A 19260-nucleotide genomic window follows, 5' to 3' on the forward strand; every position below is an offset into this window, starting at 1 on the left:
TAACAAAATATGTTGGGGCCTAAATTAAAGGTTTAGTGGAGAGAAAAACACAAAATTCTGCATTTGTAACATTTATTTTAGGAAATACATTTTAAAAACACATCTTTATTATTTATACAAAAAAAGGACTAGTTTGTCAAGATGCATATAAATCAAATAAAAGGCCACTTTAAGAAATCTGGGATTTTGTTTTTTTTTTTTAGCCCTAAACAAACAGAGAAAAAAAAATCACAAATAAGCATTACACAAAAAAACAAAAAACAAAAAAACAACACATTTAGGTTTTCCTCTTAACAAAGGACAGTACAATAACATCAGACAGGGTGGCATCTTTTCAAGTGCATTGAGCATCCTGCCTCTTCATACCTTAATCCTTAGTATGTGAAATATATATTTATATATATCTTTCAGTTGATATAGTTATTTTATTTGCTAAAATATAGCAACTCGAAAAGTTCTTATTTTTTTTAATAACTTTTTGAATTTTTATGGAACGCAGCTTAGCAAATGGAAGGATTTTTCAGAAAGGGGTAAACCAGAGATTAATATAGGAAGATTCACAAAATGACAGGGCGACAAAGTATACTTAAATGGAAAATGTTAAATACACAACAGACACTTTATTTTCTTTGAAATGGAAGGGAGCACATTAGTTTCCCACTCTGAATTAAATATCCATGTTTTCCAGCTTCCAATAATGATGAAATTGTAAAGAAAAAAATCAGATTAAATTAAATGAAGGAGGGAGGGGGGAGAGTTAGAAGGGGTGAAACAAGATGGGTAAATGATTTAAAACAAGTGTGAAATATTAAAGGTAAAAAAAGGCAAGTAGTGCGAGTGTGTATCAGAGGCAAATAATTTTTTTTAGGTAAAGGGGAGAAATGGAAATAATTAAAAAAGGCACCTGAAATGCAAAAATACCTGACATGTCAAAACTGACCCAGGCAAGGACTTTTACTTCTTCAATTAACTTTCTTCTTTCCAACTTCATCCTCATCCCTTCCTATATATTTTCACAGGTGCAATAAATACTGTATCTAATCTGCAGTACGGCAAGGGGATGTACATTTATATTCACATTCTCTTAGTTATCCTTCGGCACATAGCATTTGGCAATTTATAAAGCAATAGCCCATTCTCCCTAGAAATACCTTGCTCTCTGTCTAGGATTTCTATATTCTGTTATCAGGGGAAAGTTAAAGATATATGAATAACAGAACTACTTGCACATCTGGGGGGGTTATTTTACTATATTGGTGATTTTTTTCATGTTCTTAGAAATGGTAACAATGACATAAAATGTGGCTATAGTAAAGAGTCACATGCCAATGTATGGGTTGAAGAATTCATATTCCCATAAAAAGAAAGGGACAGATGCAGAAGTTAGTGGGTCCACGTTTCCCTAAATTCCACTTCCTCTAACTGCATCATTACTTTCTCCTTTTTATGGCACGTCCTTGCTGATCCAACACCAGGCAGAATCAGACTTGGAAAAATAATGGACTAGCCTTCCTGATCCTTTTCCCCGATTTTCCTCTCAGACAATGAATTCGGACCAGAAGACAGACAAAAGAAAAAAAACAAAAAACTGAAAGATAGGATGACCACAAGGAGGTGCTATGTCTCAATTAAATCTCATTGGAGGAGTAGTCTTTTTCCACTGTGCCATTCGAGAACACGTTTCCTTCCTGCAGCCTCTTGACACGGTACGCCTCAAAGTGAATACTGCTGGTTATGTCTTTGATATTCTGCATGTGCGTCCTGCATGGAAAGAGATGGCAAAGAATAGACTACAATGTGGCAAGATGTTCCATTACACTGAAATGACCATAGTTATTTTGATGCAGCAGAGAAATTGGTAGCCAACACGTCCCACACACATCAAAATCACATTTTCAACCAGTGATATCTAATCAAATTGCTCTCTTAGAAAGCTAATTAAAAATTAATTACGCGAAAGCACTCTATACTAAAGGAAGTCCAAGTGGTCGACGGGGATGATCACAGTTTTTTCACATCCGTAACAAGATGGAGAGAATGGATTTAGTTGTGAAAAAAGAAAATGGATTAACTAGTTGGCGCTTCAAGGCAGTAGAACAGCCTGTTTCAGTCAGAGGTTCTACCCAAAAACCGGAATATACATAAGAATAAAAGTGTAAACTGGAAGCTGGGTGCTATCTAATGTCAAATAAAGGACATAGCAAAAAATAATAAAACCAAAACACTTCCCTTAGAAGTTGTGGTGATGTCTTGTATCACCGCTGCTCATATATAAAAGAAATAAAAATACAAAACCGGGAGATGGGATTACCCTGAGGTAGAGGACATCTCGAAACTCATTAGAAATTACATGTGGATTTTTTGACTGTGGAATTTAACCAGTTTGTACAAGGATCCAGTTGCAAGGTGGAGGTTTCTGGAGTCCCCTATCTATTATATCAAGCCTGTTGACGACTTACTGGTTAAAGTGTATATTCCCTACACAGTGCCCTTTATATTTTATGCAAAATTTGAATATTGTCAAGGTAAAAACGTCTTATTTAATGGTATGCTATGGGTGGAATTTACTAATGGGAAAATGCGGTCAAAATCTGAAAACGAGATTTGAATACATTTCCCATATGTACGAAGCTCCGGGCTTTTTTCTGCATGGTTTCCTGAGGGATCCAATAGGATCCCTCTCAGGGTCCCCCGCAGATCGCGCATAAGGACTCCTGAGTCATAAACCCAGAAGTCCTCTCATCGCAAGGGACAACTCTTTTCGGAAGAGCTGTCTATTGAGATTGTAATCGCAATTGTACGTGCATACCGGGGTCATTAATGCCGGTATGCATGCAATAAATTGCGGGATGTATCGCATCCAAAATGCGATGCTTGATACATCCCGGCCTATTTCTGGAAAACTTCTATTTCCATTTATGTATGAAAACCGCATACTGTATGAAAGAACATCTGCAACAGGAATCCATTCATACTAAGATTTTGATCAGACATTTAAAGGGATATTTCCTTTAAGAATTTCACTAAGGGGGGGTGTGCGTCACACCCCAAAATCATCCTTGGCATCCAATTTCTGTATGCACACTCAGGCGCATCTGCTTTACTATAAGGTTACACTACAGGGTATATTCAATTAGGCACAAGATTTTTGTGGCAAAAATGACAGCGGCTATCGTGACCTATTTTTCATTATCGCGTGTATGTGTGCTCATGATTCCTGTGCTACTCAATTTAATAAAAAAAAATAAGCAACAGCCTGTCCCATAAAAAAATTAAAACAAATATTGGCAAACAGTATAGATGTCCATTAATGCCCCAAAGAAAAATATCTAGCACTTTTAAAAAGCAGCAAAATTCAACTATTTCTGTTTAGATGCAAACAAGTAAAATGAAAACAAAGAAAAGGGGGGGGGGGGGGGGAAGGGTGAGTTTTTTTGGGGTAATTTGAGTCCAAATTTAAGAATATATATATATAAAAAAAAAAAAAAACACTATTGTATTTCATTTAAATAAATACATTAAATTTGGGGTGCCTAAAATAAACAAAAAGTTGATCTTGTGGCCTTTTTCCCACCCCAATAATGACATGCAATATTGGTCCGATTAAACTATTTGAAAACTTCCAATTGCCTAATTAGTCATTGGGGAGGGGGAGGGGGTCCAAAGAGTTCTGAAACAAGTCCCAACATTTTTACCTTACCAACATTTGGACCTGCTCTGAAGCTGCGAGAAAAAAGCTGGTGTTACTGCCTATAGAAATTAGCACCGCTCAATTTCTCGCAGCCAAGTGAATAGGAAAGGCCGTGCAACTGTGGGAAGAATAAAAATTTTGCTCATAATTGAATATGCCCCTATGATGTGATTTTTCATTTATATATGAGCAACTGTGAAACAAGCCATCACAGCAACTTCTAAGGGAAATGTTATTTTGATCTTTTTTTAATATATCCTTTCTTTGACATTAGATAGCGCCAAGCGCCCAACTTTCTCTTCACCATTTAATTCTTGAGATTTGCAACTAAATTTGTAAAGCTTCTAAGCTTCAGTGAACAGCAGAAAATGAAACCTAAGAGTATCGTTACTAGCAGCACTCACCTTATCAGAAGATCTCGCAGGCAGGCAAATTCACAATGACCTATGTTTTCCACTGCAAGGACAGGAGAGCAAAGTTACCATATGACCTGTCGGCAACATACATTAATTCAAACACTGTATAGATTTATACTGCAATATTTGCCCCAGCTTGCTTAGCTGTACCGATTTGTTGAGCAAGCATTAAAAAGTAAAACAAAGTAATATTAACTTCCATTAGAAACCACAAGATGGCAGTAAGAATCCAAAGATGAACTAGAAACAAAAGCGTAGCAACAACAGATGCCTGGAACGTCACCACAAAATATGTTTCTAAACATACGGTCTGATTTTTTTTTTATTCCACCAATTTGACTTTCATGAATCCATTATTAAAATATGGGCTAATCCCCTTTGACTAGTTTGTACAAGATATATTTCTTTTATAGTTTAACAGTGTGTTAAAATTTCTGTGTTGGACACGCTGTTCGTCTGCAGCCAAAAGACAACGTGAGGCTGTGGAGTGGAAAGAGGGGGTGGTAGGAGGAGAGGGGTGCGCAAGTAACCTCGATCTGAATTAAAAGTACAGACGTGGCAGGAGATGCTAGCCACAACTCATGTGTTAGCAGTGCGGCTTTTCTATATGCAACGGTCTTGTGGTCTAATACCTTCAAACCTACAGTACATTTACAGTGTTTACAAAATGGTAAAGGGTAGAATTTTAGCGGAAATATATATATATATACATATTTTAAAGCCCCCCCTCCCCCCCAAGAGGTCTAACCCTAGCTTCTCCCACCCCAAAAGACCTTGCTCTGGCTCACCCCCCCCCCCCCCCCCCCCAATGAAAAATGACTGTCAATCCAAAACAGTTTCCATTATTTTCCAACTGCATTTCTGCTTTAGAACAAATTCGGGCCACACTGTAAGGAAAACAATGTTTCCATTAATGTAGTACAGGTACTATATATGGATTATTTTTTCATTTTATGAAGAACAGAACCCTGTTCCTTAATTCCTTTCTACTTTTGTTAACCAATAACTTAACAATGTAGGAAAGTTCAGCCAAAGATTAGATACAGAATCGCATATATTTTGCACAATGAACTGCCTGCAGCTACTCTGGGAACTGATCATTTCCGCTTGTGGCACCTGTTTCTTTTCCTTATTTACTTTTTTTTTTTTAAATGAACGATGCAGAAGTGGCTGATTAAAACAACACCTTGCCGTCACCCGCGACGTGAGTAGCCAGCCCCGCGCGCCTGCTGGATCTAGTTAGATCGAGTCAGCGGCGAACGGGAAAGCGGCTAGCAAGTAAAAGGTAAGTGCTGGGGCCGGGACCAGTCTAGGGGCGCTGCATAAAGGGGCCAGCCTGGGGGCACTATTTAAGCCTGGGGGCACCGCATAAAGGGGACAGCCTGGGGGCACCGCATAAAGGGGCCAGCCTGGGGGCACCGCATAAAGGGACACTTTAAACCTGGGGTCACTGCATAAGGGGCCAGCCTGGGGGCACTACATAATGGACCAGTCTGCGGGTACTACATAGGGGCACTACCTCAGTTAGGGGGCACTGCATAAGGGCAAAGCTAAACTACAGGGGGCATTGCATAAACAGGAAAACTACAGTGGGCACTGTATAAAGGGCACAAATACAGGGGGCACTCCATAATGGGCACTTTTGACTGAGAGCCAGTGGGGGAGCAGGCTGAGACATGTCGGGTTGGATTGGTCTGGGAGATGCCCCTTTTCCCGGCGAGCGCATAATTGCGAAGGCCCCCACCCGGCTACATTTGGATGACACCCGGCTGGAAAAAATTTCTGGGGAGAACACTGAGCACTCAGTATGCTGTGCGGGATTAGGCAGTCCTGAACACCCCCCGTGCTGTAAAGAGAGGTGCAGTGGCTGCAATTGCACGCCGCTCGTGTATCCACCTGCGGGAGTACCTCTGGACCACAGATGCTGACGCTGGAAGTGGACACCAGTAGTCTCTATATTCCAGATGGTATGGAGGATTCCTCAAGTGGACAGCGACAACAATAAAAAAAAGTATATGGCAACCAATCCCAGCGATGGCAAAGCAGCGAATGCACTAAGATATCGATTGTCCAGTCGTGCATTCGCAAAGGGCTTTGGATCCTCTAACCGGTTTCGCTCCTGTATAGAGGGAGCTTTTTCAATGACCCCCTGATTATTTGATTCTTTTATAATAAATAGTGTCTTATTAGTGCAAATAGACCTTTAACAATTAAGCTACATTAAGTAAAATAGCATAGGTCCCCTATCCAATGAGAAAAAAAAAAAAAAAAAGTGTCAGATAGTATAGGTTTGGTATATTAGGTTGGCATTGACCAAGTGGACATTCATAATGTCGACATGGGTGAAATGTCAACATGATCATGTCGACAATGCATTTCTAAGGTCTCTAATCCTAATGTCGATATTTTCACTGTCACATTTTGTCATTTTCCAGATGTCTCAATGTCAAATGTAAAATTTTATCCATGTTGATATTACACATATAGCGAGCATAAAAAAGTCACATAGCCATAGCTGTAAGGGGATTAAGAGAAAAACCTAGCCTAAGGCTGCTTTATATCAAGGAGAAAACTATTATCCACATTTACAATATATCAATTGTGTGTAGTTTTTAAATATTACATAAAAATATATTATATAATATGTACATATCTATATTTACTTTTCACATTTGCCACCAGTACTTTCCTTTAACAATGAATGGCATTGCTTTGCACATAATATTTCTGTATGCATCATATCTGGAAATACCAAAATTACATGTCACTGCCCTTCTATTATTTTTTTATGATTATTTATACCAGATAATTCATCTCGATTGTGCTGCTATATATTTTTTGAGTGACAACAAATAATCATAAATATATTTATTTCTGGGTGTTTGGAGGAAGAATATTATTTGGGAGGGGGGGGGGGGGGGGAGGGTTGTTTTGTTTTTTTATATGTATTGTGGCTACTGCGTATTTAAAAAAAAAAAAGGGATCCGGTCAACATCCCGGCAAAGGGGATGCCGGCGCTTAGAATACCTGCGCCGGAATCCTGACATTCCAAAGGTGAGTAGCATGGTTAGGGGGGAGAGTTAGGCTGAGGTAGAGGGGGTGAGGTTAGGTTTAGGCACCAGGGAGGGAAGCAAGTAAATGTATGGTGGTCGCTCACATCAGCTTAATGATAGTGCACGGGTGCATGTAAAGGGTGGGGTTTATTCTGAACCACAGAAAAAATAAATAAAGATTCCCTCCAGCACACTGTAATAATATCAGCAATTATACTTGAACCCTACATGATAATAGAAATTCAGGAGGTATTAGTTGCATACATTTGCAAATATATGATTAAGCGCCGGGCCAGCGTCAAGGCTCCTCTACACCGGCGTCCCTAAGATTCAGGGTTTCACGTCTGAGGTGCACGGCACCCCTCAAAGAATCCAGCCAAGGACCATACCCAGGGCATCACACAAAAAGGGAAAAAAGGTGATAGTGAAGTGTAAAGTATAGATGTGTAAAGATAATCAATAAGTGTTAATATAATAAGAAAGAATTAAAATTACATAAATAATAAACAAACAAATAAAAGGTGATGAAAAAGTATTCATGTGAATTAAGTGGTGATGCCCTGAAAAAGGCCCAGCCAGAGTAACTCTGGGGGCCGCACGCCTAAACGCTCAACCCCAAAATAATTAATGCTACCTAATAGTAGCACCCACCACTTAGAAAGGAAACCAGAGTTTCTGAAACGTGTTTGTTGTAATATTACCAAGTGGTTCACCCCCTAATTGGTGAATTATGTCTTTACTGCCCCCAAGAAAGCTGGCTTTACTGTGTACGCATACATTTTGGAGACAAGATTTCTAACAATTTCCTCCCCTGCACAGGGACACTACCTCTCTTATTCACACAATACTGACATTGAATTGACCTGTAAGCTGCAGTCAGGTAACTAATAATGGCCATATCTGTTACTAATGCTAGGTACACACTAGACGACTAGCAAACAATGCAATGTCGTCAATTATTTCCCTTGAACTCCCGATCTAATTGGCAAAATCATTCAAAATATCGTCTACTGTTTAGGGGCCTTAACTGTTACATATACTAAATATTAATATGCCTCAGTGGAGGACTAATCATTGAACTCTGTGCAAGCACACAAGTACTTTCCTACATTTATGCTTAGTTACAAATATTTTGAATGAAAGATCAATTACAAAGGCTAACAATTTAATCGGCTTTTCTAAATTTGCTATAGGTCTTGATTTTATCCTGGCAGATTGTTTATTTTGTTGCCCGTTTGATATAACAGAAGGCTAAAGTCTGGATTCAACTGTACCCAAATCATAGCTATGCAGTATTTAGGGCCAATGCAAGAATGTATGCAGAGAAATAAACATCTGATTGAGGCATATAAAGCAAAGTTAGAAACACAAAGCAATGTAACTGGTATAGATGTATGAGGGCATGTAAAAAACATTACACATATTATTGCATCCTTTACAATATATACAGAAAATAAATTGGTTTGTAAATAACCTAGTACAATTTAACTAACCAGCTCTTTATGAAGTGTAAAATTAACAGATTCACATTTTCATGGCAGCAGTCAATCTATGATGAAATAGTGCTTGTGTGAAATGCGTTAGAACCTTACAAACCATTACCTTTAACGCACTTCTGTCCAAGTTATATTTATTTACGTTTGCATTTATTTAACATTTACTCCTAGAAGTGTAGTGGACATTTCTATATACATAGGTCACTGGCGTAGGCTAATACTGGACATTGGCATTGCTATAATTTCAGGCAGGGAGAAGGCTTTTCTACGAGTTTCCAAGGCTAAGCCCATGTCGTACAATACAAGATATCGAACACTATTGCTGGAATAGAACAGACGAAGGGGTAAATGTAATAGCCTGTGGACTGCAGGCAGCGACGAGTCCCGTGTGAGACTGCCCGATATTGTAGAGTAGCAATCATTTAAAAAGGCAAAGTCAACCTGGTTTTACCTTTTAAATAACTGCTACTTTAACACATCGTGTAGTATCACATGGGACTCATCACTGCCTGCAGTCCGCAGGCTATTACATATACCTCCAAGGCTTAAATTTGTGTATTAGACCCTATTGTAGCATCCTCTACCTCACCTTCAATGGTACCCCACTTGGTTTTCCGGCCCAGTATCCGTCTGCCATTGATCTGGTATTCTTGGTCACTGCCTACCACAGCAAATGGAATCATTTCCTAGTTCAGAACAGAGAGATTAAAAAACATGGCAAAATACTAATAGTTACAGTAAGATCTATGTATTGCTGGGCCAAAAACAAACTACCACATACTACATTTTATGGAAAAGTGATTCAGCACTGCGAGGCTAATGGCTTGTACATACAGTACTTAAAGCAACTTGATATTGGAAAGAAAGCAAATGACACTTCGGAAAGAATAATGCAAGAATTGCTTGACATCTTAGCTTAACAAATAAGATGAGTAATACATTTGCATTTGGCAGATTATTTCAGTGTTCCGTATGACGACAGATATCTCAGTTTTGAAGCAGTTTATTATATACATTAAATAGGTTTATCAACGTAAAAAACAGATTACTGTTAGTTTTATATCAAGATGTAGTATCATTGATGGCAAAGCTGAAACTAACAAAATAATTGAAAAAATTGCCAATATAGGGTTGAAAAACAATATGTAACTTGGTGGTCCTAAGCTCTGATGGAGAAGCTGTCACGATTGGGAGCAGAGAGGAGATGAAACAGGCAGTCATGGACAAATGTCATTGTATAAACCACCGCCTGGCTCTCACTGGTGTCCAAGCAGCTGCTGAAGTGCCTTATTTAGTAAATTTAACAATATCTTAGGACAACTGCAAATACATGAGAACATACAATTTCGTAGCTTCACTAATAAGGCTTTCGGATGTGCTGCCTCTTGCTTAAATTTTGGCAAATGCAAGATGTTAATTTTACAGAAATAGACGCTATCCTGGAAGCTAATTAGAATGAACTGAAACATATACTGTACCTGCTACTCATTTTATAAATCTCTATCTACTTCTTGCTAGTGAACGGTCAGACCTTCAAATAAATTGCTCTGGTGTTAATGTTACTGCTTTTAAAGACAAATCTCTTTGGTAAATACAGACCGTTATTAGCCACCTAGAAGCAAGATTTCCAGATATGCCAATCATATCCTGTTTTTCAAGAGTTTTCAATACAGAGAGCTATGATCAAAAGGAGGACTGAGATTCATTTTTAGAGTAATGCTGAAATACAAAGTCCTGCAAACTATGCAAATAATAAACTAGAATGGTTCAAACAATTTTGGTGAAACTGCCCAGAGTCCTACAAAAATCTAGATTCAAAACAAATAATGATTTTGGGATTTAACCTAAAAATGGAAGTCCTGGGGTGAGCGCACTTGGCTAATTACCCACACCGGCCAAATCAATCAGCGGTGTTAACCGTATGTGTTAAACCACATGGGTGGACTTTTCCTTACAGCTTCAGGAGCAGAGAGAAAAGGCACCATCTGCAGTTTAATGCACAGGGACAAACTATTGATTCCACACTATATGCGGAATCAATACGCTAGCGCGCTTTAACCCCTGGTTTACCTCAAAGTGGAAAATACTATTTTATTGAATGGCATTTCCCCACGTGGCACAATCAATTACCTGCTGGGTATATCCGGCGGCTGATTGAATCCCCCCCGTGCAGTCCTAAACTATGAAAATAGTAAACTAGAATAGACAGTAGCATCTAGAGTCCTACAAAAATCTACATTTAAAACAAATAAAGCATACATTTTCAACAACAACTAAGCTCAAAAAATCTTTTCCAAATATAGCAAAACTAGCCGCTATTGCACTGACTATACCTGTAAGCACAGATGAATGTAAAAGAGGACTTTATACTCTAAAACTAATTAAAACCTGTTTAAGGATGGTCATGAAGCAGAGCACACTAAATAATCTGAAATCCAATGAGTAGAGGGACCAGATCCTACAGACTTTTATTATGATTAAATCAATATAAAGGTCAGAATTTCAATATCATGATTGCCAAGGCCCCCACCCGGCCACTTCTTGATGCCCCTGGCTGGCAAAATTTTCTGGGGAAAACACTGTAGCTGCAGCAATACAAGATTGATAGAGAGATAGAAAAAAAAACAAACACAACAGAGTGCAATAGGTCAGCCGCCACTTACTCTGATCTTCTCATTCACCAGCCTGTCTTCTGCATCCTCATCAAACTCCTTCTGTGGATAGATATCTATACCATTGTTCTGGAGATCAGCACGGATCTGTGGGGTAAAAATGGAGACGAGGGGATTGCTTGGTCTTCAGTCAGCCCATATTTACAAAAATATCATGGGTTTACTCATATAAGAGAATGTGTCATTGCAGAATGCACTCAGGAAGTGGCAGGCAAGGGTGAGCTAAAGCTTGGGTTATCACAAAAACATACAGGAAACTAGTAACAGTATAGGTTTCTCAGTACTTGCTTACATACTAGAGGTGGCAGAATGTAGTATGCAGTCAGAATAAAATCATAATTATGACACGTACAAGTAAAATTAGGGCTATGCACAGAAATGTTTTTATAGCTGTTTTGCCTGTGTTCTGGTTTTGACAAGTCGATGTGAGAAAAATAGACTGAGATATCATCACTCTCTATGGGGGCGATTCAATTAAGCTCGCTGTGAATATCCCCAGAAAGACGTTCCCAGAGGTATTCAACTAAGCGCACTGTTAAGTCCGACTAGAAGCACTTAAGTCTGAGAATACCGGTTAACGTGGCTAAAGCTGGTTGTAGTGCCGTGCTAAGCCCGCAAACACCCCACGCGGCCAGCACTTTAGTCGGATTTCTGCTCGCACCTCAGGAGGGTGTGAGAAGAAATCCTTTAGTCAGTATAAAAGCACGCAGAATTGAATAGCGTCTGGAACTCCTTCCAAGCACTAATAACCGCACACTGAATTCAATCACCCCCTTTGAATATACAAGTTCAGAGCTCATATAGGCTCTACAAAAACAGATGACAATCAGGGCCAGGTGAAGCAGAATATGTCTCCATCTCTGTATTGCAGCCATGAGGATTGTCCTCCCACCTCTCCATAGTCCTAGATCATCTGTTTTATTAAAGGTCTTTCTTCTGCGAGAAGACAGATAAAAGTCACAATAACGAATAATTGTACCATATATTGTAGAGATTATAAAAGCGATATTCACTAAATACTTTTGTTGGAAGAGACGCAGTGACGCAAGCTGCTTGTTGCCATCTTTGAAACCAACAACTTGTTTTTAGCTCGAACTCCTATGTCACAAGCTGAACTAGTAACAGAGCAGTGTCACTTTTTAACACCTCAATGTTCTTCCCTTCACTCTTCCAGCTATACAGTGCACAGTATCCCACTCTCTACTGTTAAAAGGTTAGCAAACACCCCACCTTCATGGATGGAAACTTACTCTCTGCTTGAAATAATCCCTCTCTTCTAGAGTTAAAGTGTCTGCTTTGGCAATGACAGGTACAATATTCACCACCTTACTCAGGCGTCTCATGAACTCGATGTCCAAGGGCCGGAGTCTGTGGACAACAAAAGTTGAGCAAGATTAATAAACTCTCTCTCTATGGTATAAAGTTGGTTGATGATGGAGATCAAAATCATTCTATGCAGCTGTTAAACTACATTCTTTTAATTGACCCTTGGGGCTTGATTCACCTGGCAGCAAAACAGACAATTTTACAGTATTGGGATTCCAAAGCCATCTTTTATTGCTTTAGAGCTAAGAAAAGAAGTCTGTGAAAAATAATATCCAAGAGATAAAAAAAATCTAAAGTTGCACTTTCTAGTAAGTACCTAATAAGGAAGTGCAAGCATGAATGGGGATCAATGACTAAAGGACAGAGCTAACGTGTGTGCGTGCGTGTAAAGATGGAGAAAAAAAAAACACACTTGGAATTAGAGTAGGTCTTCTTAATGTGGCTAAAACATTGTTACAAGTTATTTTGTAAGGAGAATCACCTATAAACTATATAAAATGCTCCAAAACCTCACAAGGGAATAAGATATCTGTATCCCAGAATAAATTACCTCACACTCCACACAAGAGCCAGGTAACCTATACCCATCACTGTAACTAGTGAACAAAGCAGACACCACTAGCTGGTGGCGGGTATAGAAGACATGTATATAAAGAACCAGCACAAGTATAGAAAGTCTCGGTATTTAATCTGGCATTTCATGACATCTAATAAGCTATAACAGAGCTCCTGTAACATTAAACTATACTTATTTCACCATTGAAGACATGTTTTACAAAACTTATCAAGACATGAAATGTCAACGGGACTAGTGGCATTAATCAGACCAATATCCAATGGTGTGAGAAGCTATTCTTCTTGGATACCTGATATGACTGCATTGTAGTAATAATGATTATATTATGCACCATTTTGTTTATACCCATGACATAGGGTTTCTATTTGGGAAGCGGTATGATTTACCGCCGGACCCCTGCCCTGGCGGTTGGAATCCCGACACCAGGAGACCAGCAGAGGAGGAAATCGAGATTGTCGAAGGCAAGTACAGACTAACCTATTTCTAACCCTAACCCTCCTTTAGGGTGCCTAACCCTAACCACCCCCCCCCATGCCTAACCTCCTAACCCCCCCTTCCCCATTGCCTAAATTTAAGTGCCCCGGGGGGGTGACTAACCCTCACCTCCCGGGGGGTGTCTAACCCTAAGTCCCCCCCGGGAGCCCTAAACCTAACCCTCGCCCCACCCCCGCCGCTATCCGCAGCGGCGCCCGGCATACCTTTGATCAGGTTGCCGGGCGCCGGTCTCCCGGCGTCGGTAAAACAACAGGTGTCTAGATTTAGACGCCTGTCATTTAACCCTTGCCAGGATTTTGCAGTCGGGAAACAGACTGTCGGGATTAGGTCCGCCGGCTTCCCGACTGCGTACCCTCTATTTGTAATCTGGTTTTGCAGTATCACATTTTATAATGTGATGTGTCTTTTTCCCTGTTCTTTTCTATATGAACCATTGTGGGATAGGAAGTAACATGTTTTTAATTAATGCACCTGTTTTTTTTTTAATCACCACCTCAGGGTTTGGCATAGAAAAGTCATGTGTATTTAGCAAATTTAGCCACAATTTTCTAATTACTGAGGTTATTTATAGAAGCCCATTTACTTTGTTATAGCTTGATAAAGAGACCTGAATTATTCCAAAACGTTGGATTATAAACACAGAAAGTTGCTGAACTTGTGACAGTGTGCTTTCACTTTTTATTTATGTTGTTTGGACCTGTAGCAGCGTTTTGGACCTTGTACTTCTAAAGTGATCTAAGGAGCTCTAGTTGAATACATTGTGGATTAAATACAATCATTTTGCTAAAACAAAGTTTATTCCTTAATAGAATATAATGATTGATTGGCAGTTATGGTTCATACAAACTGGAACTTAAAATCTATTTGAGTTACCATCCCCATATCATTCTGGCCTTCTATTCAGCATCTGCAGAATCACTGTGAGCAGTAGCTGTGGGCATCAAATTGGCCATGAAATTTATCGGCATTCAGTGCACCCACCAGAGTCTCATGCAGCTTGGGACAGTTTTAAGGGTCCATGTACTAATAATTGCGGACCAGTCGCGATTATTATCCATATCGCAAGTGATATTTTAAATTTTAATGAAATTATCCCCGCTATATACAGAGGGGAACTCATAGGGACAACGGTTGTGGTAACCACTGCTCTTGCGAGTTATATCCCCGACAAATTGTAGAAGTCTTTCATGTTTGTGAGAGACTTCTCCTGTGGAAGCTGACACTGCACATGCGCACAGTGTCAGCCTCCGGAGTCGGCATGGCTGCGAGAGAGAGATCAAAAGATCTCTCTCCTGCTCCTGGAGCCTCCATAAGTTTAAAACAGTTTACACCATCTGAAGATGGTGTAAACTACTGGGGCCAAACTCAGAAATGCTTCGCTTTTTAGAGTTTGGTACATAGGGATCAGATCATAGTCCCCATTGATAATAATGAGGACTGAGATCTGGAGTGCTAATTAGCACTTTGCATGAGATTTCGCAGAAATCTCTGGCATTGTGCCATTAGTACATAGGAACAATACAGACAATTATACAGAAATAGCAGATTCTGCATAATTTTATGTAACAAACATAGGTCCCCAAGTCTTACAGTTCTGGAAAATCTCTTCTCTCTGGAAGTGCTAAATAATCACCACTGCGCTACCAAATAGCTATAATAGTTTTAAACAATGGGTATTTTTCAAAGTGTACAACCCTTTTATAGGAATAAATTTACACTTTGAAAATGTCAGTTTCTAGATCAAACCTGCCCAGCTGAAGGGATGCAGGCCATGTAGAAGGTAATCCCTGGCCAAATTCCCATGTAAAAAAAAATTTCATATATAAAAAGGTTCTCAAGCCTCGCCTTGTGAAAGTCAAATACATCTATCCACAAAGATAAACAATGGAGTCAGGGTAATCTGGGAACATAGGTCTTATTTATATAATGGCAAGGACATTACATAATCCACACATAATGCATAGACACATAATGCATACAGATCTTCAAACAACTATTACTGCTAAAGCTTTTGTAGCAGAACAAACTGGATCAACAGAGTCTCCAAGTATCTTCAACAATAAGACATGTATTTAAAATATAATTTTTAGATAAGTGATTTATGTACCTCCACATAGCAGAGATGGTTTGAAAATCTTACTGGCATTTATTATTGTTAAAGAAATTATACTTCACAATAGTAAAAAGTTGGATTAAGACCATCCATAAATTAACATGACGATATTAACGTGGTAAGTGATATTGAGCATGTTTCCCAAAACAAGATCAAGGTCTGATCTTAAGACAAGCAAAATTGGCTGTACCTTTCAGTGACTGTTATTGAATGTACAGCCGCCCAGGCCAAACACCTAAATCTCATTCAATTCGGACACCCATGTATGTGGCCAAACAGACTAGGAAACGGCCATATATAAAAACAGTATCCTTTCCTGTCAAATGCAAAACAACGAAACAGTAATAATAATAATTTTATTTATATAGCACTTTACTCCTAAAGGACTCAATATACATTACAAATACAAAATAAGCTTAAACAAGGGACATTAGTGAAATGCTTGGGTGAATAGGTGAGTCTTGAGTCTATTTTTGAAGGATTCTAGAGTGGAGGCCTCTTGAACTGTGCGGGGAAGAGAGTTCCAAAAGGTTGGAACCACAAAACTGAAAGCTCGACCCCCAGACGAATTCCGTGAGATTCTAGGGACTGTTAATAGTCCTTCGTGAACGGATTGCAGTAATAGAGAGGGACGGTAAGGAATCAGAAGCTGCTTCAGGTACCCTGTGCCATGGTGCATTCTGTTATCCATCTTCAAGAGTTCTGCTCTAAAGCAATGGTTCTCAAACTCGGTCCTTAGGACCCCAAACAGTTCACGTTTTCTAGGTCACCTAGCTGGTGCACAGGTGTATTCATTACTTACTGGCACATGTTAAAAGATCCACAGGTGGAACCAATTATTTCACATGCGATTATGTAAGGAGACCTGGAAAACATACACTGTTTGGGGTTCTGAGGACAGAGTTTGAGAAATTGTGTTATAAAGTATTGTCTACCAAGCACCACCTATCCATTAATATCCGACACCAGCATAATATGCAAATCCTGTACTATTTTCCGGTACTAATACTTTCACTTAAGCAAGATTTAGATTATTATAAATCCATAGGCTATTAATGCCTTGGTTGTCCAGAGCCAAAGTATTGTTTTGCACAGGAGACACATGAAAACTATGCTAACCATACATAATGCATATACTGCATGTATTAGGCCAACCATATAGGCCAGTGTTTCCCAACTTCAGTTCTCAAAGCATACAAACAGTCCAGGTTTTTAGGAAATTAATGTTTGAGCACAGATGGAAAAATCAAAATATACCTCATCTCCTCCAAGTCCTCAAACCCCCAGCATCTCTTTGCCACCTTCAATTTCCTCCTCGCCTCCCCTCCTTGCTTTCTGCCCTTGACTTTGCTACCTACGTTACATCTAAAAAGGATTCCATACATCAGGACATCATATCTCACCAGCTCTCCAACACCCCACCCCCTCCTTTCCCAGATCACCCCTCCTCATCCATTTTACTAACTCTGACATCCTTCTCCACTGTATCTGGAGAGGAAGTCATGGGTTTCATCTGGTCCTCCCCCCTCTTCCACCTCCCCCCCTTGACCCTATTCCTTCTAGTCTCCTCCACTACCTATCTCCTTGTGCCTGTTCCCATCTTGCCCACCTCCTCAACCTCTCCCTCTCATCTGGCTCTGTCCCTTCTGCTTTCAAACATGCCCTTGTCTCCCCCATTCTTAAAAAGCCTACCCTTGATCCTTATGGTGCGTACACACTGTACGATTAAAATGGACGATATGAACTATATAGATCATAAAGCTATCGTGCATATTTTGGTGCCCAACGACCTGCGATGCACGGGCATGTATGGACGATAACTATATCGTCCATTGCCCGTGCATGCAGGCCAACCTGGTCGCTATCGACCAAGTTACTATAGGGACCCGGGTGGCCATCGTTGGTGGGTAGGTGGTGTGCTGGATGATCGATATCGCACATCCAGCATGCCCGGGAGATCGTTCAATGATATCGTTATCGATCGTCCCGTGTGTATGCACCATAACACACGCTCCAACTACCGACCCATCTCTCTCCTCCCTTTTGCCTCCACACTCCTTACATATTGTTTACAGCCGCTTTCTTTCCTCCCACTACATCCTTGATCCTTTTCAGACTGGCTTCCGTTCTCTCCACTCCACTGAAACTGCCCTTAAGAAAGTCAGCAATGACCTCCTTTTTGCCAAATCCAAGGGCCACTACTCTTTGCTCATTCTCCTTGACCTTTTTGCTGCTTTTGACACTGTGCACCACCCTCTCCTGCTGCAAATCCTTCAATCCCTTGGTCTATGTGACACTGCCCTCTCCTGGCTGTCCTCCTACCTCTCTGATCGATCTTTCTCTGTCTCTTCTCATGACTCCAACATCCTCTTACAAGCGGTGCTCCATAAAGGGTCTGTACTTGGACCTCTCCTATTCTCCCTCTATACATCCACTCTAGGTGAACTCATCAGCTCTTTTGACCTGCAATATTATCTCTATGCTGATGATACTCAGATCTACCTTTCCTCCCCTGACCTATCCTGCTCTCTCCTCACTCGTATCTCCAACTGTCTCTCTGCCATCTCTTTCCGGATGTCCCAGTGATTTATTAAGCTTTATACAGGTTGAGTCTCCCATATCCAAATATTCTGAAATACGGAATTATTTTGGCATGACTGAGATAATGAAACCTTTGATTTTTGATAGTTCAATGTACACAAACTTTAACTAAAGCAAAAATTATTACAAATATTGTATAAAATTACCTACAGGCTTTGTGTATAGGGTGTATATGAAACATAAATGAATTTCATTTCTGTACACAAACTTTGTTTGAGCCATAAAATTATTGAAAATATTGTATAAAATTACCTGAAGGCTGTGTGTATAAGGTGTATATAACACATAAATGCATTCTGTGTGTTTATTGGGGTCCTATTCCTAAGATATTTCATTATGGTATGCATATATTCCAAAATACGGAATATTCCGTTATATCCAAAATGCTTGGGACCAGGGGTATTTTGGATAAGAGACTCAACCTGTATATTGAAGACTGAGCTGATCATCTTCCCACCCTCCCATATAAGCTGGCCTCCCCAAATCCCACCTCTCTCCTCTCCAGCCTGTCCTCAATGCTGCTGCTGCTCGGCTCATCTTCCCTTCCAAACGTTCTACATCCGCCTCCCTTCTCCTACAAGCCCTCCATTGGCTCCCCTTCAGAAACCAATTCAACGTTCTTACACTTGCTTACAAAGACTTAACCCATTCCTCTCCCATTTACGTCTCTGACCTAATCTTCCTTCACTCTGTTCTCTTGGTTCAACAAATGCATGATGCCTCTCCTACCAACTGATGTCTTCCTCCCACTTCCAAGATTTTGCCCGTGCTGCTCCCTACCTTTGGAACTTTCTCCATCTCCCCATCAGATTCTCCACCT

The 19260-nt window shown here is 39.9% G+C and overlaps 1 protein-coding gene across 5 annotated transcripts in view; it reads right to left on the reverse strand.

Annotated features, from left to right (window-relative positions):
• Positions 1–80: 80 nt before the first annotated feature.
• Positions 81–19260, reverse strand: part of SEPTIN9 (septin 9) — a 293528-nt gene continuing 274348 nt past the window's right edge. For 3 of the 5 annotated variants that reach the window (XM_088458788.1, XM_088458790.1, XM_088458789.1), the window contains 5 exons: positions 12579–12696; positions 11320–11415; positions 9246–9342; positions 4096–4147; positions 81–1761 (listed from right to left, as the gene is read on the reverse strand). In XM_088458788.1, coding sequence (XP_088314914.1) covers positions 1629–1761; positions 4096–4147; positions 9246–9342; positions 11320–11415; positions 12579–12696 — 496 coding nt within the window. In that variant the 3' untranslated portion in view covers positions 81–1628. The remainder of the gene's footprint in view (positions 1762–4095; positions 4148–9245; positions 9343–11319; positions 11416–12578; positions 12697–19260) is intronic. The other 2 variants (XM_088458792.1, XM_088458791.1) reach the window with 2 other exon arrangements.

This window comes from Taudactylus pleione, unplaced genomic scaffold, assembly GCF_031769625.1.
Source record: "Taudactylus pleione unplaced genomic scaffold, aTauple2 ptg000851l, whole genome shotgun sequence".
In the NCBI taxonomy this organism is placed as follows: Eukaryota; Metazoa; Chordata; class Amphibia; order Anura; family Myobatrachidae; genus Taudactylus; species Taudactylus pleione.